Consider the following 22500-nt stretch of genomic DNA (forward strand, 5'->3'; position numbering starts at 1 on the left):
GACTTCGACAGTTTGATTTTCACTAGATCGTATCCTGCGCTTCCGATTCCGTCGCTATCGAAAACCAGCCTCAAAGAGTAATCATAATGACTAGTTATTGCTGAAAACGAGCAATTGTTAAATTACCCCGTCCTCAATTAACCACAATCGTATATATTTTTTAAACATTAAAGTATTGATCTTCGTCGCTCTATATGGTTGACAAATGATATCTCGCTCTCTTGTGACTGTATCTCACTTACGTAAAGGTTGAACTTCTCCTCCCACACCTGTGAATAAAATTGAACATTGATTATAGTATGTCTGGTATGTACAAACTTAAGGTTTCTTACTAGCTTCAGACGTATAATTTGCACATTTTTGTGAAAATCCTGGCTTAGGCGAAGCCAGGGTTCTGGGAATGGATTTTACTGAAGTACAATAACATGCCTTTGCAAATAATATTCATGATTGCATCGACAACCGAGTCAAGCTTATCAAACTTGGCTTTAAACACATGTTGCGAATCTGGGTCTGTAGCCATTTGTTTTAACTCATCCATATCGAAGTTTTGGCCTATCCCAACACTCAGCAAAGTGCAGCCAGAGTCTCTCAGCTCCTGTGAAGGTGAACCAACATCATCTCTTGATTTTCCATCAGTGAGCAAAATGGCAACATTGGGGACGCCAGCTCGCGCGCTTTTATCAAAAAGATCCGTCTTGGCTTTCAACAGCGCTTTTCCAGTAAATGTTCCTCCTCCTGGATATTTCATTCCGTCAATCGCAGACATAATTTCTGATTTTGTGTAATGCTGATCAAAGCCCGATATGACCTGGAAATGTATTTTGATAAGATGGGTTAAAAAAATAATGATTCAAGCTATCAAGTCCGAGTCTCTCTGATAACTAAAAAGTTTCCAATTCAACGTAAGTTAAGTAAAGCAAACGGATTACCAGTTTCGTTTCAGTACCAGAAGAGTAATGCTAGCCAATTTGAAAGACCAATTCAAATAACGCTCTTCAACATGGGTCACTGTAAGTAAACAGCAAGACCGTGGGAACCATAACGGAGTGCTCAGAATCCAATCTTAGGCTGCAGTTTGTAGACTTGCTACTGGTCTACCTCCGCTAGTTAGGACACTTGAATATGTTATTTTTCATTCGGCGTACTTCTCAATTAGTTTGCGCTGGAAAACTCATTAAGGGTAGTGTTCATTTAAGCATGTTATTATCTATTTGACAATTAAAGTGATCGCTACCTCTGGATCGTGGTCATAACTGACGATTCCAATGTGAGTGTTCTCCTTTGACACGTCAAAGGCTCGGATGACTTTCTTCACAAATTTAAGCACTTTTTTATAGTTTCCTTTTCCCGTATTTTCAATGCTTCCTGAGCCATCGATGATAAATCCTATGTCGGCCTTCGCCTTGCATTCTGCGACTAAGGAAAATACTGACATAGAATCTGTAATAGTTATTACCAGGATGATCATCTACTTACGGATACCCAAGTAGCTAGTAACGTATGTGTTGGCATTGCTTGCATTTGCTAGGAATCAATTTGAGAGAGCACTGACTTCTCACCCTACTCGTGGGATGAAGGGACAATCCCATAAAAGTAGCAGGGATGATCTTTCTCTCTCTTCGGGGCTGTCTTCATCACGGCGGCATTCAATAAGAATATCCTAAGGCATCTTTTAGGCTTCAAAAAACTAAGATTTTATGACCACGGTTGAAATTGCATTCATAGAAGAAAGCTCAAGGCAAGCATAGATTTCTCAGCCTTTTAGAGGGAGGTAGGGAGGGGGGGTGTAAATATCCGATCAGCATCCCCGTCTTTTTGTGTGATCGTCACCCCTTCCCCCGGAAAGCACTTTTTTCTTCTTATAAAGTTTTTTTAAGCAAACAATCGTGGACAATAATCCTGTGTACGTCGGATCAAGAAGTGGCTTGAGCTGATCGGCCTAATTACAAATGAAAAAGGAAATATTTTGAGCAAAAGCCGATATACAGTAGATTTGACTATTCAGTAGAGTGAGAGTAACCGTGTGTAAAGAAAGCTGATTTTGCCAGCCGAAATATACTACACTCAAAATAGTCAAATTTACGTTTGTTGACTGAGGACTTTTTGAGGGAGAGAAGCAACTCTAAGTGAGCACTCTTCTTGTCAGAAAATCTTTTATTCGTCTGATCAGCGACCGTAAAGACAACTTGACTGCTATATTACTGTACAACTCAATGACCGTACAACAACAACTTTCTCTTGACTACTACAACTATAAGATTTTTTTACCAACCAGAGTCGACCTGTCGATCCCGTGTCAATCATGCATCAAGTAGCACCAGCCGAACGAAACATGCTTGCGCAGTACCACATTAGCATATCTTCTTTCGAGGTAACTATTCGTTCAAGATGATCTTTCACTTAAATTGTCACATAGGTTTCGTTAAGGTACTTTCAACACCACATAAAATTAGAAATTAAAAAAAAAACGATTTAACAATTATTCGCCGAAGGAGAGGTGAATAATTGTTACAGTATATTTGCATAGGTAAATATTTGAAAAAATTGGCATTTTTTTAAACAATGAATTTCTTCGTCTGTCGCCTCGACAAAACGGCTTGCCACCATTTTGAAAAAACCGCTTAGGTGATTATCGCCTAATAATCCCCACAACGGCAGCCAATCAGCACAGAGAACTTTCAATAATCACCTATGTAATTATACTAAAAAGAACGTAATACCAGAGTTAAAAATATGTTCTACATCAAGACTTTCCAGAAAGCAACGTTTGAAGACTATTGCATAACAACTGGCAAGCAAAGGATTTAATTTGGACAAAGGAGAGAACGTGCTCAGGGCACTGCCCCTTGCATAATTACTGAAAATACGTGTCGCGAGGGCGATAGTCTTAATCAAGAACTCTTCAATAGAAATGTAGAAAAATTGTACCGATTGTAAAGCTAGTTTTTAATTTTGGTGTTAAAAGACCTTTATTGAAGCCCTAAGCTTGCCGAAACCCTTTGTTGGCCCGTTAAAAGGGACTATTATCTATCATAAATCCAGCTTGAAACCCATGAAAACAAACTAAAAAACGACAAAAGATATCAGGATAGGTAATGTCCAGGAAGTAATGGTTAAAGAAACCATGCACTTATAGTGAAAATGCAGAAGAACCCAAGTACAAACAATCCATTTGTAATAACGAAAACTAATGACGTATTCCCTTCGAAAAAGCCGAATTGTCCTGGTAACCTGTTTTATACTGAATTCACGACGATAAGAGAAAATACTCATTGATCATGGCTGCAACAGCCGAACGTCAACCTATGACGAGTAATTACGATCTCAACAAAACTAACTTCTCGTGTGGAGGCGCCAATGCCAGCTAATTAGTGTACCGATGCTGGGAGGTAAAGATGAGCCACCCGGCTTTTTTTCAATATCTGCCAATCTTAAACATCTAAACAATCTAAACATAAGATGTATTTCCCCCAAAAGATTTTGTAATACTTCCCAACACCAAAAACTCCCATTAGAAGCTGCATTTAAATTCGTACTAAGGGATGTAATTATTTCAAAGCTTACAATTCTTCTCGTTTAATACGTTGTATCGGCTCTTGCTCAAAAGATTTCTTTTTTCTTAAAGTATTTTGCCTTTCATAACTAAAAAAGGAAACCCATTTTATTTTAAAGTAAGCTTATAGACGATTTTCACCTGACGTCACAGCCGCCATGTTGGTGCACAGAACAATAGAGAAAAGAAGTCTTTTGGGAATTTGACTCTATTATCATGCAAAACACGAGCCATAATTTGCTATTGTTTTGTGCACCAATGACCGTCTAATCACGGGATTGAAAACAATCTATATTTTAGGGATATAAAGTTTAGTATTTGTACATATTCTTACTTGGAACAGCAGATGTTTCATTAGGGAGTTGGGTTCCTGTGCTGGGTTGTCCAGTAACGTTGGGAGATGTGATGGGTGGTCCAGTAGCATTGGGAGATGTGATGGGTGGTCCTGTAACATTGGGAGATGTGATGGGTTGTCCAGTAACGTTTGGAGACTGTCCAGTACCATTGACGGTGACATTGGGACATTCCTCCACAAGCTTGCCATGAATCACACAAGATGTTTCGGGGATAACTGGTCCGACCCCAGTGCAACCTCCAAATGAAATGCCTTGGCCAGAGGAAAGACATGGTGTGATTGGTTGAGATCCAGTCTGAACACATCCCGGGTCAATAATTACACATTGGCTCTCACAGGGTAGCCCCCCTCCAATGTTGATACATCCCGTAGATGCACTAGGTTTGCAAGTTGAAGTTCCTGTTCCATTGTTAGCACAAGTTTTTGCTGGAGTAGGGCAAGGACGGTTTCCACACCCACCACTCAATGACTGACTTTGGTTCCCCTTTGAAGGTGCTCCTGTTGAATATATAGAAACGTCGATGAAAATCTAAGCTTTCATCTTTAAACTGAATCCACGAATTAACTTCAGAGGATAATTTATGCAAGTGTGGCATAATTTGCAATACAAATGTTTTAAATCACCTGGTGTCATCCCTTTGGTTGCATTGTTGTGAGCTACAAAAGAGACAATTGTATTCTTGTTAATGTTATCTTGCAGCAACTGAGGCACCCAGAGAGCTTCTGAATTAGAAGATCAGTACATACATACATAGTTCATAATACTAGCAGTTGAAAGACTAAACAGGATGTTAAAAAAAAAGACTCACCATTGCAACCAGGACCTGAAGGCAGACATTGACTGCCACAGATTTGGGCTCCACTGGTGGTGTTAGTTTGAGGTGTAGCACAAGCGGAGGTATTTCCGGCAGTTTGTGTAGGCGGACTGTTACTACAAGGGCTTGGACAAACCTTAGGCTGTCCAGATGAGGGTAGGTTGCTTGCCGGCTTAGAGCCATTGCTTGATGCGTTGCTTTTGTCCATCGCCATAGCTCTTGTTGGTTTTACCAGCAGTTGACCATCGTTATCTAAGAAACTACACCCGGCATGCATGGTACTGTTAGAGAGGCGCATACTAGAGAGGCTAATCCTAATCCTTTAACCTAGAGTTGCAAGTTCTTAGAGGCTCAAGTTTTCGAAATCACCCAAAGAATGTGTAAGATTACAAGACAGTTTTCAAAATTGTTTCTCGACACAATTGTTTAAAAATAACTTCCAGAATTTAACGGTATTAAACGTTCGGAGGGTACTTCTTTTACTGATCACGAATTCCCTTTAATCTATCTATGACAGTCTAAATTAAGGAAATTATTTTGAAAAATTTATTTCTGAGATTTCGAGATCATTCTCAGAATTAAGGAGAGAAGCGATATGATCGAACTCCTAGAAATAATATTGGTTTTACCAATAAAGATGTGGTTATTCGAGTTCCCAAACTAATGATTTCACTACCTATAAACCTCGTTGCTCCAGGGTCCTCCCTCGCCGTCACCTAGAGATGAGAAAAAAAGAAACAAGTCTACAGATGGCACATGCATTTTGTTAGAATGGTTTTCATTTGCTGGATTTTAGATGCTTTTTAACCAACTTGGCTCTTAGCGCCTCTTGGGCTATTTACCACCACGCCCCCGCTTATTATTAGGGACCTTAAGATCTACGACGGTCACCGGTCGACGAGAACGTCACCTCATAAGATAACTTGGCTCTATCATGAGTCTTTCGTGATTATTCAGTCTCGTTCACGTCCTACAATATGGGCGAAGTATCCTAAAAATAAATTGGTATAACGAGCGGTTTCAGAGTGAGAAGAGAGAATGAAAGATTCTCTGTTACATGCTTACGTTGTCGTCAAATCCTCAAATTTGGTGATTTCACGTCGTCGTTATGCAGATGACCGCGAACATATTTGCTAAAATCCGTGCTGCACGTGCAGCACGATTATTTATACTCTTTTAACCAGTGATGTTATTAGTCATTATTGTTTTGTGGTGTTGTCGTAGTCGTAGCAGAGGACCTGCCTTCGTCGTTTCTTTAACTCCCTGTTAGGGAGATTGAGAAACGACGACGGATACGCCTACGACAGTCGCGTTCTCTGCGGACTGACGAGTACGGGAAAAGAGACCTCTGCCGTGGATCGAAACTTTCTTTGATCCAACTACCGTCCACAACTTTAGACGGCACTCTTCAAACCACACACCCCATGATATGTTTGCTAACTGTGACTTGAGCCCGTTGTGTCCAGCGCATTCTTTTACAGTAATTCCGCTGTTGTAAAGTGACAGAACATTTAACGCAAGGTGAACACACCAAAACACCGAACTCGGTGTTGTTAAGTGCATGAGCCCACACAACAAAAAGGATCGACCCATGGCGGGAGTCTCTTTTCCCGCATTCGTCAGCCCAGCGAACGCAAAGGGAAAGAGACCTCTGCTCGAAAGGAATTCCCGTTGTCGTTCGTAGCCCAAAATGACTCGCGCTTAAGCTTCCCGATAGTGAAATATGAAGTAATAACTAATCACTTCTCAATTATTATTACACTCGAGATGGGAGCATCCGTGTTCAGGCCTTAACCCGGCTATGCAAACGCTTTTGTTTTGTTTCCGTTAAAAAAACATGGCTGCTAGTCGCATAAGTAAAAGCCCACAAATGCTAGTACCTTCACATTCTGTACTGGGGCCATATTTCCGATATGTATTCTCGTCATTACTGCCGCCAAAGCACTGCCCGCCATTTTGTAATGCAAAGAGCTTCGTGTCGTTTTCATCAGCGGCTTCAGCACATTTCATCAATGCGTTCACTCTGGTCTTGTAATCCTGCTGTTTCAGTTGAGAATGTTTTCCCTCTAGTGTTGTCATAGCGCGATCTTTCGGTGAATCTGCCCAGCAACCGATGCTTTGAAAAACTGTTTGACGTAGAGATTTGAAGGGTTTGAGTAACAATAGTGAGGATCGAAGTGGCATTGCTATTGGAGAGGGGTGCTGTGTGTATCAGGTGAAATGGATAATTAATTCTTCTCTCCATGCAGAATGCAATGTTATGTTCTGTTACAAGGCCCACCGTGAAGATGTGTGTAAATGTACAGCGGTCGTGAGAAACGATCGCACATCTAATTACCTAATAAAACTTTACTTACATGTATTAGTGACGTAAGATGTACTAACAAACCTGAGATATCTAAAATGCTTATTTTTAAAGATGCTTACATCTTCCTCTGATCTCAAATTTCTCTGTTCTGTCCGGGGGTGACGGCTTATGCTTAGATGCATCGTTGTTTGCGGGTAAAGGCTTCGTAACAGGCTTCTTGAGGGACAAAGCTTCATTTGAGGAGCCTTGAATGGTGTTCGGTGTGGGCGGACTCTGTTCGTAGATGTTCGGATTTGACGGCGATGACGAGTAAGATGATTGTTGAAGATTTGACGGTGATGAGTAAGATAGTTGTTGAGTTTGTCCCACGTAGGCGTTGGGTGGAGTGGAGTAGGTATATGAGGGGTCAGGTACTTGCGATGGATAAGAAGTCGTTGCGGGGAAATAAGATAGCGAGGCGGGGTAAGGGGATGCTGCCGGTGGGGAATATGAAGAAACAGGGGGACTGGAGTAAGGGCTGGAATAAGTGGTCTGTGATTGAAAGGATGTAACGGATGCATCTGAATATTGTGGAGATGAATACGAAGTTTCATAAAATGACTGCGGGGCTGAGGGAAGGGAGGGAGCGTATGCCTCTGCATAGTGCTTAGCACGAGGATCATTTGAGAAGGAGGAACGATAATTGTAATATTTTAGAAGTGGATAAATTAATTTATTGCCAAACGGTGCATTCTTGGCTGTGATTTGATTTCTGGTCTTCGGTGAAGCATCTGAAATTAAAGTAAACGCATCGTGTGTTAGTTGCAACGTACTTGGGCTACTGATCATGGCCTGGATGTAACTAAGTCATTGATATAGTGTCAGATCAGTTACTTTGTCTCAATCACACGACGCAGACAATCAAATAAGCCAATCACGGCTGCAATGCAGACAATAGGCAAGCAAATCACTCAGGATTGGCTGAGACTGATGTGAGTCGCGTATTAATGCCAAACTAAAGCAATTGCAAAATACCCTTTTAAAATGAATTTAAGACCGAATTATTCTCAATAACATTAAGATCATTAAACAATTTTTAAATACTGAATGCTCAATGTTTAAAGATATGCTCTCCTTATGAGGGAAATTTACCATATAATAAACTGAGCAGAAATAGAAGACTTGTTAACTTGTCAGGTCAGCTGAATGGGATCTTTACTATTTACCTGAAAGTTTCATTCCAACGCGGAGCTTTTTAGCTAGAAGGGACCGATGATTATTGGACGTTCCTCGAGCACTGAATGTAGGTACGGCCGCCAACAACAGAAAACGTAACAACGACAGCTTCTTAAACAGCTCCATTTTAAACTGCGTCAAAAAACAGAAACTCGAATGCTTGGTACCTATTAACGTTTAAACTAAATGTTTAAATAGGTAAATCAGTTGAAGGGGTCTTTTTCGGCTTCTCTGCATTCGTCGATTCTTGAGGATTTCGACGAGAATTACCAAACTGATGATTTGTCTTTAATAATTTCTTCATGGAATACGCGCTAGTGCGGTTTCAAACGAGATAAGCACTCTGATTACTAGATGTGAATTGATCCTTTCCGCTTGAATCAACTGAAGCCATATGATAAACAACTTATTAACCCTAAACGTTCATTCTTTCTGAACCTCGCTACCGTGCATGGTCAATACGACAAGGCATTGTTGCAGGTAAAATCCGTTCACAGGATGAATCCGTTTTAACCAAGGTTAAATTCGTGATCCCCATTTTACCAGTTATGCACTCAACCTAGCTTAATCTCTTTTAAAAAGAATTCTTATACCTTCTCTACTCAAGCACTGCCCTATGCCACTTCAACTCATCTTTCTTAATCGTTGGTGTCATCTTATCGATTTCTGTATTCATACACTTATTCATTTAGTCGCAACATCACAACATGGTAAGGGAACAAAGAACTGTACTATGCACTTACCGTTACTCTAACTCGCACACTCCAGATCTGTAGTACTGTGTCATCACCACTACACTACGACGACGAATATGCGCAATCCAACACAGTTCTTTTCATTATTTACTTTTCTATGATTGGTCAATTAATATTTATGTATAATAACCAAAACTAATCCTAACCTGACCCTAATTTTTCTCTAGGCTTAACTTAGGCTCCAAAAAAGTTTCTTCAATCCGTCTGACTGCGTATTCAACCTAGGTAAAATGAGGATCACCGATTTAACCTATTATAGGTTAAAACGGATTCAACCTGTAAACGGATTTTACCGGCAACAGCATCAGTTTGAGATTTTCCCAAGAAGACCACACTCTCGGTTATAACGTAGTTAGTAACACCTGCAAGGGGGTGGGAAAGATATCACGACTAAATGACCAGCAATAGAAATTTGCTTCCCAGGGGGGCTCCTCTTCTCTACTGACAGTTACGTCTTTACACACTGACAAAAATGTTAACAAGCAAAAAAGCAACTTTTATAACCTTCAACAACAAAATGCCTTTAAAAGGTACTGTGCGCGAGACCAAACCTATTCTGTACATGTTAAATTCAAGTTACTTTTTTCACTGACAAACAATCCATTCTTGAATAAGATATTAACAACAACCGTTTAACAAAGCATGTAATCATGATTTTTGTGCCGTGTTTGTTTGTAATGCTACTTTACCTTACCCTAACTGTGTAGTTCCTCCACTCTGGGATTTTCGTGTGACTTTTATTGTTTACAGGATACGCGACGGAGAAAAGTTGATACGTCCGTTATTTTCCATTTCAGTGATCTCATATCGACGATAAAGAATCAATAATTACTAAGCTCTTATAGTCCTGTATAAAAGAACAAAGGTAAACTGTGAGGTACCAGAAATATTACAAAAACAGATAACTTATATAAGCCAGATATCAGATAATATAAACAAGTTTTTGCCAGGATGTTATGTTGTACTTCAGTATTGTTGTGAAACGAATAACGGTAAACAGTTGTCGTTACCGGTAAGGAATTTAGCTAACGGAAATGAATACGTAAAAAGAAAGATGTGTATATATATGAAATTTTTAGCCTACCTGAATTGTGAAATAGCTGAAGAAATCAAAGAAAAACGTCTGATTGAATGGTTCGTGTGCAATCTAACCTAAAGGCGCCTACGCCGTAACTATCGAGGAAAGGCACCTGTTTAAGCAACCAATCACCTTAGAGGAAAAGGTTAATGGCCACTTAGACGTCACACCTTGCAAACACTTGAAAAGTAAGACTTGGAACTTGAACCCTTTAAAGAATCACACAAAATCGAAAGTTCAGCAAGTCAGATTGTATTTATGTTAATATTTATATTAATAACGAATGAAGTATGCGGCAGAATACATGTCAAAACAAAATTTTGAGAAAAAGAGAGGGAGAGGAGTATATATACGATTTTTGGTGATTATAAGACTCCGATATTTTCAAACACTATAGATTCTTCTCGATGCGTTCCTATTCTGTACCTTCTAAAACAAAAAATATGAGGCCACCTTACTAGTACACCCTTTGGGAAAAAAATCAATTTCAGATAATATTAATCTGTGTTATAAAGGATTGGGAATTAATCAAGTCATTCTGACTAACAAAGACCACAAATGCAGCTTGTGATAAGCACGACACATGGAAATGGTTTCGTGAGAGCGCGAGCCCTGTAAATTTAACTCCTTGTAGAGGGCGTGGGTGGGATTTTCGGTTTTTCGGTTTTGGCCACAAAAAACTCCGGTTTTTGGTTTTTGTGTCTCTTACGGTTTCGGGTTTTCCCTTTTGTTTGCATTTAGTTCTCGGTTTTCGGCCAAAATACAAGCGGAGTTTTGGATTTGGTATAAAACGCGGTTTTCGGTTTTGCCTGTTCGGTTTCTCGTTTCCTCAATCGAGAGCGCGTGCCGCGGTAGTTCTCAAATAGACTCCAAACGCAGACGTCAACTTGGTCAAAGACTTTTTTCTTACGACAGTAAACGTCACGCTGAGTTCCCGATGACCACCAAAAAGGTAAGAAACTGCAATTTTATGTTAGACCATTTTACAGTTAATACAGGTTGCAGGTCGACTGGTTGCTGCAAGATTTCAATCTCTGAATTCACGTCCAGAAGACTAGACGCGAGACTAGAAGATATACCTGATTCACAAATAGCATCCACATACAGTTTTGAAATTAACATAGTTTAGCCCATATCCTCCAGGTGCCACTAATGTATCAGACCGATTAAGGTTTTGGAAATCCGGGTCTATAAACTTTCGGTTTTGAGGTTTGATGGTTTTGTATTCGGCTTTCGGTTTTAATCGAAATTCAGTTCAATTTTTCGGTTTTGTGCGAATTTTTGTGCTGTTTGTCGGTTCTAATAGACCCCAAAACCCCCTCCTTGTAGCCTAAAGGGCAGCTGTAATATTACAAGTTAAGACAAGAGAAAAGTAGGAGGCGATATAAATTTTTTTTGATTTACGTGTTAAACGGAAATCGGGAAGGTGCCAGCCGGAAGTCAATTGTCGTGGGATTTGTCACATATGGTTTTAATAGGGGCCGATATATCTCTCCCTCAATGCTGTACCGGGAGGCGAGTCGGTAGCAGAAAGCAGCGAAAGGTCAACTGCGTCCAAAAGCGATCGCACGGGCCGAAACGCCAGGATGACTCGTTTGGTACGACGCTCCAGCGCCGGATGTCTGGAGGTACTGCGTTTTTCTCTCTCGTTCAAACATTCCGTCAGCCCATGCGTAACTGTTCTGGCTCTGCGATACCTAGCCTACCAAAAAAATTAAGATTTTGGTTTTTACAAGGAATTGACATTTCAGTTGAACAGATTCTACAGGTATAAACATATGGTAAGAACCGCGCGTGCCAGGTCTTCTCGAGACAGAGGTGAAGATGGTTTCACGCAGACTGGGACGCCTAAAATGCTCTGTTGTAAACATGGCGGTTGACGAGTGAAGTTGTCTCTCTGGCCTTTCTGTGGACGAATTTCAGCACCTATCGATACAATTTGGGCAAGTTTTGAAAGCTAAAATCTTCAATCGATGCGGTATTTTGCCGGTAGGACGGGGTGACCCGACACTTAAAACTATCTACGAAATGAGAATCGGGGATCTTCCTTTGTCGTGGAATGGCAGAATTACCCAGAACTCTTTTTGGGCATGAACCAGGCAACTTGAGAAGCACGAGAGTGGCCCTCATCAAATGGCTGAAGTGCAGCCGGGGGAAAAAGTAGTGAGAAGAAAATCATTTCCAGCCAGATACTATGGAATAACCCTGGTGTGTGCTGTTAACGTTAGGGGTCAGAATATGCAAATTTGTCACTTACTCAGATGTAAACTAATCGATAAGTCAACGACCATAGACATGCTAATTTGTCACTCACTCAGTTGAATTCAAATCGATATGACAACGATCAATATCGATTTTCCGACGTTTCACTTTCCGAAGTAATGCCGCAACGTAATACTTTGAAATATTCTTCGACTTGTTTTCGTTCGTTCCGACGGGATTTATCGATATTCGTTGCAGTCAGCATGTGTTACGAGCCATTGTCCAGTGGAAGACTTAAGGTGTCACTGTGCTATGTGTGTTAAAAATGAATGCAAAGAGACATTTGATCGTCGATCTGCCAAGTTCACAGGTTCACTCGTATTACTGAGGAAAGGAGCACGCCGTGAGATTGCCGTGGACAGTGATACTGTTTTCACCTAAAGCAAACTACTGCTCTTTTAGTTTGTTATTATTTCATCATTCTGTTGGTTATATTCAATACTAATAAGGTATACTTGCAACACATTTAAAGTAAAGGCTAAGGGTGCTTAAATGGAAAATACGGGGTTAAAAGCTCTCGATAGCTGTGTTCACATAGTTGAGAAATATCAGCCGAAAACACTGGTTAACGATTGTTTTCTTCTGCCTCTTTTGCATCTATAAAAGGCAATCAAATACGACATGTTTCATGATCCATTCCAGATTCGTGAAAGGTTTAAAAGTTTTGGAAACAATCCTTGTTTTTACTTATCGCAAACTGAGATATTCGTTACTGTTTATATAGTTGAGGACCCTTCAAATATTTGAACATGACCTGATATAGCCTGCCAAATTTTACAGAACTTTAAAGGGAAGATATCGTTGACGTCACCTATTCTCATTCATGTGCCAACCAGAGCCTCATCGGCTTTCGAAACAAAAGGTCTTTTGTTCCTGTGGTTAGCAAATTTGAATAACAAAAGCAATGTTTGTAAACAGATATCTTCCCCATATGCATGGAGACACCATGTTGGTGTTCTTCGGATGGCCTCGAATCAGCCAAACATCTGAACCTCAGTTTGTGATAAAAGCCCTCTCTTTTTGCTCGTGAACTGAACTAAATGAGCATAAACATGTCTTCTACAGCTTTTAATGCTTAATTTGCCAGAAATCACAAGGCAAAACCGTTTTTTGAGCCAGACAGCTTTAATAATAATAACAGTAATGATACTTTATTCAAATAGCGCTATTTCCCTGTAGCTCAATAGCGCTTTACAATAATTACAATCCAAAATAAGAAAATTTACAAGTAGAAGTAGGATAGATTTTTACAATTTTCAGGTAAAACCTATATTAAAACTAGTTCCAGGTAAAAGACTCTATTACATGCTAATCTAAGTTATAACATTTTTTAAAAAGGTATGTTTTCGTATAGGTCTTAAAACTTGGTAACGAGCTACTCTGTCTGATAATGTCGGGGAGGGAGTTCCATAAACTGGGTGCTGCAAAAGAGAAACACCTATGGCCATAACTTACTAGCTTGACGGCTGGTATTTTTAGTAAGTTTTTAGAGGAAGATTGGTGCATAGGGCACTAATAGTTCAGTAATGTAACTAGGAGCCTGATGGCCATTAATCTCTTTATAGGTCAGAAGTAGTGTCTTATAATTAACGCGCTGGTTAACTGGAAGCCAGCGCAACTGCTTTAGGACAGGTTTAATGTGGTCATATTTCTTTGTACGAGTAATAATGCAGGCCGCAGCATTCTGGACATTTTGCAAGCGATCTATTAGAAAGGTGGGAAGCCTATATAATAGTGAGTTAGCGCTATCAAGCTTAGAGGTAATGAATGCGTGAACCAGCTTTTCAGTGTCTGCTGGAGATAAACAGTCTCTTGTCTTAAGAAACAGGCCTTGCAGGTATTGGTAACATGCTTATCTAGTGACATGTGCTCATCGAAGATAACTCCAATGTTCCTTTCAGAAGGGGATGGCTTGATCCGTTCATCAGACACATCGATGTCTTCTATTGATGGGGGTGGGCGGTGTCGTGCGCTTAGGACCAGAAACTCCTTTTTTCCTCTGTTTAGTTTAAGTTCATTGCTTACCATCCACGAGTCGATTTCGGAAACACACGCTTCTATCTTAGCTATGGAACCGGCTTGTTTAGCGGGGGTGGGCTTAAATGAGAGATATAGCTGAGTGTCGTCGGCGTAGAGATGGTAGTTGAGTCCATGCCTTTATCAAGTCTTTATCAGTTACAGTCGAACCTGTATATAACGGCCGTGTATAAAGCGGCCACCCTTTATTAAGCGACCAGTTTTCAAAGTCCCGATTTTTCGCTCATACAAACGCTGTATTTGTAAACTGTGTTAGGCGGCCACCCTGTAGCAGTCCCATGTTTGTCTTTCTTTGTTATTTTTACCTGTATTAAGCGGCCACCCCTGAACGGAAACTAAGCCGTATGTCATTTTATGTGGTGTTTTATTGTGTTTAAAATTGTTGTGTACTGGCAATCAAGGAGCAAGGATGGCACAGTCGGTTAGTGCGCGGCCTTGGTGCAAGAGGTCCTGAGTTCGATTCCCGGATCTCACATCCTTGTTTCGACTTCTTTCCTTACTGTGTAGCTTAAGTAGCTTTAAATACCCGTAAAACGGAGCACTGATGGACAGGGGGGAGCAAAATGAGCGCACCGTCGACATTAGGTTTGTCAGTTGAATTACTGTTACGAGCAATCGGCGTTAAATATGGTTGCTTTACTTTACTTTTTAATCGGCTCTTTAGTGTCGTTAACGCTTTGCAGATGTCCGCAATGTGCTTAAGTACAGTACAAAATCACTAGAAATTCCCCTTCAATCATCTTGTTCTTTAGCCATTTGATGGAGAAGAAACGCCTTCAAACTTATCCTCGCAAGGGATTTCCAGGCCATAACCTCCACCTCAACTCGTTTGTCCTTTACCGTAACTTTCCCTTTTTTATGTAGGCCGTTTCAAAAAATTTGTTTAGCCACAATGCCATCAACTTAAGTACATGTCCAATCACTTTTCCTTTTCCTTTGTGAAAATTGTCTTCTAAGATGCCTCCAATTCGGCGTGTGGCCGTTATATTGATTTTTATGGGTAAGTTTTTCACCTAAATTGCTTAGCGTCCTTGCCGTTGAGATTGCCAAGATGACGACAACACGGTGAATGATTATATTTTCCCTGCCAACCGTCTATGGATTCTTAGGAAGTTCAGCGTAATTCTTGCCGTTGTCATCGGCAACGTCGGTGTTTTTGATGACTGTACACATAGTGAACGATGATATTTTTTCTGCCGTTGATCTTATTTGGCATCCGCAGACCTGTGACAGATTTGCATTTCACTTTACATCGCTTGCTCCTTAACTTTATTACAAGGTTTTATCAGCCTGGGTCTTCCAGACCTTTGCTATGGACTGGTCCATAGATCTTAGCTTCTTATGACCTCCTGTCTGTTTAACCTCCATAGTTGTTTTCATCCGAGCGTCTGCTGCAGCCGGTTCCACTTTGGAATTTCGCCTGCTCTTGGCCGCGCCTATGTTTTCGTTGGTCTCCTCTGGAGTCGTTTTGTCCATTGGGGTTTTTTTTTTCTTCCAGACGTTCCAGTTCTTTTCGACAGAAGCCAGGCCAAGATCACTAATTTTGGCCTATAGTTCCTTGTATTTTTTCGGTGATTACGCTATAGGTCTCAGTTTTCCTACTAGACTAGCTGCTGATGTTATGTTTACGTTTTTTTTTGTCTTCCAGAGTTCTAGTTTTTTATTGTACATTACGCTCTAGCTTTTCGAGTTTGCTATGTCTCGTTATTTGTTGTTCTTTATGATTTATGTTTTTTTGTTTATTTGGGGTAGTGTCCCTGTGGGCCTTGGTGGGTTTGTTCTGTTTAGGTACGCGCGGAGTATCGATGTTTATGAACCATGCTTTGCAAGCATGATCTAGACGCCCTTGACATTCACCCTCGGTGGTTTTCTGATGTGTAGCTGCACAGCCTATAGTTTGTGTTTTATGCTGTAAGTTTTCGTTTGGGTTGCACAGGCGAGGAGTCTGTTAGTCATTCTCGATCGCTGAGTTATCTTTCGTTTAGTCCGTTGATATTGAGCGATGACTTGTCCTTGTTGCCCTCGCGTTTTTGACGATTATGTCTCTATGTCGTTCTTGAGTCATACGTCGTTAGCTTAGCCGTGTATACCTTTTATATTTTTTAGTATTGTTACCCCTGACGAGTTTCCTATGTCTCTTTATGCATTCATCTTCATGTACGATGTTTTTGATAACATGGGCTATTGAATGGCTCTTGATATTCACCCTTGGTGGGTTTATTGTCTACATACACTTCTATAGTATTGATGTTCACCGATAACCAATGCGTTTATAGCTTGGGCTAGAGGCCCTTTATAATCGCCCTCGGTGGCTTTGTTGAGTCTAGGTACATACGTATATATAAAATATTGCTGTTCATGAACAATTTGTTTTTAGCATGGGCTGTAGACCCTTGATACATGATCACCCTCGGTGGGTTTGTTGTGTCCAGGTATACATGAAGTTTTGATGATCGTGAGCAATGCGTTTATAGAGTTGAGTAGTGGAGGCAAAATATGTAATTTGTGATAAACCTGATTAGCATAAATTGATATTTTGCCGTCACGTAGCAGAGGCCTGGTTGTGAGCAGCAGGCGCTTTGGCGACCGTTTAGCGAGTGAGGCATTCTACGGTCAGCCTTCGCCGGGTGCACAAGTCCTGTTTCGTTTTTTGACCTATCGAGCTGAATTAGTGTTTAATGCCTTCGTTAGGCGGTATATGATAGCGTTCATTTTGATGGTAAGTAGTGTCTTTCAAGTAGAATATCCTAGAACCCCGAGGGTCGCACCACCGCCTTGGTCGGGGGTACACGTTCCCCACTTTTTTCGTGTCCGGCTCTGGTGCATTGCTTTTCTCCTTTTTTTAGAATTGATGTATTAAGACGGAATCCACCAGAAGTTCGAGTAACAAATGGACAAAAACCTAGAACCGAGACTATAAACATCGTATTGCAAACTTCTGTACGACTGTTTTAAATATCTTCTAAAAAAAAATCATTTCTAGCAACACCAAACGTCAAAAACAACTGTTGAACTTCGTAAGAAACACTTGAAAGTATTGGTGAAATGAAACTGATGATGAAATTTTACCTGTGTTTGCACAATTTCTCTGAACGTTGAAATTTAATTTTTCTCGTTCCCATGGGAAATTGTTTTCGGTGCTATTTCAGGCAATTATTTCTATCTTTAGCTTTAAGAAAATGTAAAAAGGACTGTAAAATACTTAAAATTATTCTCATAAAAATTCTTTGACTTGGGCCATTTTAGTTTCAATAGAGGAATAAAACGCAAACAGCGGTTGTAAAATTAAAAGATTGTAAAATGCATTGTAAAATTACATGCATTGTAAAATTAAAGAGTTTCTGTTGATCCGTGATCTAAAGCCAGCCTTTAATTGAAAACGTTGGCAGTGAGAAACTTTATCTCATTATTAGCATATTCTTGTCGTTTTATATCAATCAATTTCGTTAGTTCCCAGTCCATACAGTTGTATTTTTGAATTGAAATTTATCTGTAACTGAATAATAATCACTTCTGATGATATATGTTGTAACATACGAAACGTTAAGTTTATAAAAGTTATGCATTTCAAGCAAATGTTTGTAACCGCTGTTTGCGTTTTATTCCTATTAAAATTATTCTGGTACCAGATTTTTGTCCACTAGAAACTGAAACTGCTCGATTTTCGATCGGATTTCGTCTTAATATTTTTGTAACTATTCCAATGCTTAATAAACTGAACGGTGGCTTCGCTGGCCAACGCGCCCATATATGACCTAGCTTGAGTGTCCGGTTGATTAGTGGAGGCAAAATTGACCTTAGTCCACGCCCAGGGAGTATTTTTAGTATTCCTGTCTTAAGCGGCCACTTGTATAGGCCATTTCCGAGTTCAAGTCTGCCTCCTCTTCAAAGCGAGTCTAAGTGCGAAGTTTTTCTTATAAAAATTAGTTTTTATTCATATGTAAAGTAAAACTAATTACCATCACAAAAACTTCGCACTTAGACTCGCTTTGAAGAAGAGGCAGCCATGAACTCGGAAATGGCCCATTGAGCGGCCAGTTTTTTACGCATCCAGTTTTTTACGCATAAATCACCACTCGCGTCACTCTCCACACCCACCCTCCCCATCTCATTACAATGGTATGTGCCGCTGACCTTTTCATGTTTTTTGTTCACCTGCGTTGCGTGACATCTGATTCAGCAAGGAAAATGCCGGATGTCGGGGAAAAGTCAAACCAAGAAGATTTCGAGCAATTTGCAAATAGAACTAGGTATGGAGGCATCAACAGGTCAGTTAAATGCGGGGGTATTGTGCCAAATTTGTTCGCATGTGGTTGCTTGAGTAAAAGGCATTTTGTGTATTTTATACACACACCAATATTTATACGGGACCGGGTTTTTGAGTGAGGTCAGCTTATCGGTTTGACAGAGGTTTCCTGTAAATTGAGGTGTAAGGAAACAGCAGTCACTTACCGAAGTGTTTGACTGACACCTCTTGGGAGTCTTTAAGAATTTATTATTCCAGGGGGATTATTCGCAATTCGGTTTCATTACCGCTTGGGCCTCCGAGCAGATTATTTACGTCTGTCTTAATAACAATGTAAGGTTAAGTGCCTCTTCGATACCTGACACCGTCATGTGATGCCTTCCATAGCGGTGGGATCATGGCCTTTCTTCGTTAAATCAGTAGTGTAAATTACATATTCTATTACATGGCCATTTTTCTTTAATTTTAAAATATTGATTGTCTTGTACTCTTTTATTTTGGCTTTGCTGAAGTTTCCACTTCTCGGGTGTGTAGCTGCCGGTAAATTAATTGGATCACCATGTCGGTCGCTATAGCGGTCGAGTGTCGGCCGTTAGCCGAAAGATATGGCGAGCGAGAGTCGGTCGATAGTCGGTCGACACTCGGTCAATGGCTGGTCGATAGTCGGTTGGTGGTCCGTTGATGTAGAGACTGACTATCGACCGATCTGGCGACCTATTGGCCGACACTCAACCGTTGAATTAATTTTATTTAATTCATAGCACACACATGACAGTCATTGCATTGTATTACAAACACTTAATGCCAGTCATGTTTTTATTGATGACAAATTTATGCACCTGTCAATTGAAACCTTCACCCCCCCACACCGGGGAAGTATGGGGCATTTAGCCTTGGAGTAGAAAAAAAATGTGATAATGCGCCATATACATGGGCCCTGTTTTCTTTCTAAACCCCAAGTAAAGTGAAAAAATTCCCCCACCCCTGGGACAAACCATGTCAAATAATGCCCCAACCAACCTTCAGACCCTGCTGCATGCCCCACACAGCCACTCTCCCTCTGGTACGTTCTCCCTTGTAATTCCAGCGCAGGAAAAGTGGTACCATTTAAACTTGCAATTCTGCTCTTAATGTTGTCCATCTTGAAACTGCCTTTGGGGATGAGAAAGCACATGGATACGACTCACTCGTCTCAGTCCTCGCTCGTCCACGAATGTCAAAACCTTACTTATCCCCCACCCCATGGGCAAAACTGATGCAACAAAAAACAACAAATCCCCCACCCCCTCGGACACAAAAAGGTGCCAAAACCCTTAGTAAACCCCATCAATGCCCCATACTTCCCCGGGGTGGGGTGGCAGGGTGGGGGTTTCAATTGACAGGTGCATTAGACTGACAAATATGATATACCATATTAGTATATACTAAAACAGTGGATAGCGTTGAACGCGGGTGCTGATTGGCTCGTCAAACTGCGAATATCCCGTGGTATTTACCTGCGAGAAACTCAGGAAAAAATGGCGTCCCGATTTGCATCTGTGACAAGTGAAGAAAACATCCAAATTAATTTTTTGTGCTGTATATTATATCACTATTTTAGTATATACTAAAACAACTATTCACCTCAGTGTCGGTGGCTAGCGTTGGATATTTACCTCGCCGCTTTGCGGCTCGGTAAATATCCACCGATAGCCACCTCCACTTCCGTGAATAGTTGTTAAATATACCATGTACCTTAAGCAAAAGCCTAACAGTAGAGAGTTAGTGATGAAATGGTATATGAACTGAATCATATATGAACTGGGGATAGGAAATCAAGTGAAGCTATGATCTTCGCAGTTATGAGAGCAATTTTTGCAATTGTGTATGCATGTATCTTTTATTTTGTTGCTCATTGTTTTTAATGTAAGAATATAAATATAATTAGCATCTGTAATCGTATTATTTTGTAAGTAGTGTATTGTAAGTAGTGCATACGCAATTCAATAATATATTGTTAAATAGTTTTGATGGTAATATAATGGATTTTAGTAGTTGTTAATTGTGTAATTTTTGTAAATTGTGTAAGATGTAAATTGTGTAGATGTACCAGTGTTGTAAGTAGTGTGAATCATAATAAAAAGCTATGCGTCAAAAAAATAAATAAGTAAAAAATAAAAAATAAAAAATAATAATAATAAAAAAAAATAATAATAAAAAATAATAATAAAAAAATTAAAAGAAAAAAAACGGGTTTAAACCCCGTTGAAGTCCTGATTTTTTCAGGCTTCTCTACGCAATTGCAAAAATTGCTCTCATAACTGCGAAAATCATAGCTTCACTTGAGTAGAGAGTTAGGTTGTTTTATGATAAATCTGAGAAAACACAACTACTAAACTTCAACAGGCAACTTGGCTTGCAATCATCGCGGCAGACTGAATGCAGGGCACCAGGGGATGCCCAATAATACTGTTTCTGGTCTGAAATGACACTACACCTGCCACTTCTCCCATCAAAGAATGTGCATCTTACCAAGTTTTAAACCCACTGTTGGCCCTGTTTTATGATTTTTATGCTGTTGACAGGACTTATAAATGTTATATGTCTGCTTTGTTTTTAGAGTGCCGATGCCAAAAACCCAAGGATTCTTTTTTGAATTTGACGATATTTTGAAGTTCATTGGAGAGTTTGGTTCTCGCCAAAGCAATCTTTTCTTTATCACTTGTGTGTTTGTTAACATACCATGTGCTTTCCAACTCATCTCCTTGTATTTCATAAATGGTACCCCCAAGTTTCAATGTGTGACACCCAGTGCTAGTGCCATATGTGATGTGGATAAATGTTGCAAAAATTGTTCAAAATATGAATTTACTGAAAATTTTACCAGTACAACCACAGAGGTGAGTAGTATATGCATGTTTTGATTCCAAACTTGATTTTTAGAGGGATGAGGGGGGTAGTGGTGGAGTGGCATAGTAGAGGGTAACAGAGGGGAGCCCCCTTGGGGACACACAAACAAATGACAAAGGGGGAAGTACATGTAGTTACTCTAGTTAGAGATCCCCTTGCACTGGGAACTAAGGGAACCAGAAACCAGGAGGGACTTCCCAGGTTGTGTGGAATACAGATCTGATGTCTTCCGTCATTTCACTTATGACCAGAAATGCATGTACTGGTACTTTTTCATATCCAACCCAGCATGTTCCATTAAGTCTATTTAAGCATTTGATACCTATTTGCAACAACATGATAAGTTTTATGGTTAGTGTTTATAATTGTTAAGTAGGGGTGGTGAATGGTACTACCAAAATCTTGGCACTCACAAACTTTGGTCTGGGCATCTCTGTTTGAGTCTCGGATTTTACCATTCGTCAACCCTTAAAGTTAATCCTTTGAGACCCAAACCGGCCTGAACTGTCGAGAACCCCCAGGAGTCAATGGGTTAAGGTAAATATCTGGAGGAGCAAAGGTTAAGAGACACTTTGTGAAGAGCAAGGTGACACTTTGTTAGGCTTATCAAAATGGCCATTTCTCTAATTACGTCCATATACAGGGCATACCTGATCAATTATTTTTGTTTTAATCAGAAGGGTACATAAGAAAAATAATAACTACATGACTGGTAGTACAAGATCAATTAAATCATTGATAGATTGTATCACAATGCAAGAATCTGTAGCAAGGACCATAGTTAGTATGCAAGGACCATGTTTTGTTTTGAACACTGTTATTAATGTTGTTGTGCTTAATTTTTGGATCCAGTGTTTTTACAGTTTCTAAAGTGATTTTCTTTTTAAGTGTAAGAATTCCTCTTTTATTTCCAAATTCAACGACCGCATGCTAACTAATATAGGAGGTTTTCTTGTGATGTCATCACCGTCATGTTGGTGGACG

General features: G+C 40.1%; 2 protein-coding genes across 4 annotated transcripts in view; one reads left to right on the forward strand and one right to left on the reverse strand.

Moving 5' to 3' along the window:
- LOC137976760 (uncharacterized) overlaps positions 1–10173 on the reverse strand; it is an 18989-nt gene extending 8816 nt beyond the window's left edge. Inside the window, exons 1-12 of the mRNA XM_068824105.1 lie at positions 10089–10173; positions 9699–9851; positions 8240–8381; positions 7154–7804; positions 6607–6852; positions 5403–5442; positions 4721–4986; positions 4536–4568; positions 3891–4409; positions 1238–1413; positions 388–811; positions 243–317 (exon numbers count right to left, since the gene is read on the reverse strand). Of these exons, the coding sequence (XP_068680206.1) occupies positions 243–317; positions 388–811; positions 1238–1413; positions 3891–4409; positions 4536–4568; positions 4721–4986; positions 5403–5442; positions 6607–6852; positions 7154–7804; positions 8240–8375 (2566 nt within the window). The 5' untranslated portion in view covers positions 8376–8381; positions 9699–9851; positions 10089–10173. The remainder of the gene's footprint in view (positions 1–242; positions 318–387; positions 812–1237; positions 1414–3890; positions 4410–4535; positions 4569–4720; positions 4987–5402; positions 5443–6606; positions 6853–7153; positions 7805–8239; positions 8382–9698; positions 9852–10088) is intronic.
- Positions 10174–10952: 779 nt separating this feature from the next.
- Positions 10953–22500, forward strand: part of LOC137976535 (solute carrier family 22 member 15-like) — a 30560-nt gene continuing 19012 nt past the window's right edge. The window contains exons 1-3 of one of the 3 annotated variants that reach the window (XM_068823910.1): positions 10953–11034; positions 18562–18631; positions 21227–21506. In XM_068823910.1, the coding sequence (XP_068680011.1) occupies positions 18570–18631; positions 21227–21506 (342 nt within the window). In that variant the 5' untranslated portion in view covers positions 10953–11034; positions 18562–18569. Of the gene's footprint in view, positions 11035–11685; positions 11711–18561; positions 18650–21226; positions 21507–22500 lie in introns of those variants that run through there. The other 2 variants (XM_068823909.1, XM_068823908.1) reach the window with 2 other exon arrangements.

The sequence above is a fragment of the Montipora foliosa genome, chromosome 11 (genome assembly GCF_036669935.1).
Source record: "Montipora foliosa isolate CH-2021 chromosome 11, ASM3666993v2, whole genome shotgun sequence".
In the NCBI taxonomy this organism is placed as follows: domain Eukaryota; kingdom Metazoa; phylum Cnidaria; class Anthozoa; order Scleractinia; family Acroporidae; genus Montipora; species Montipora foliosa.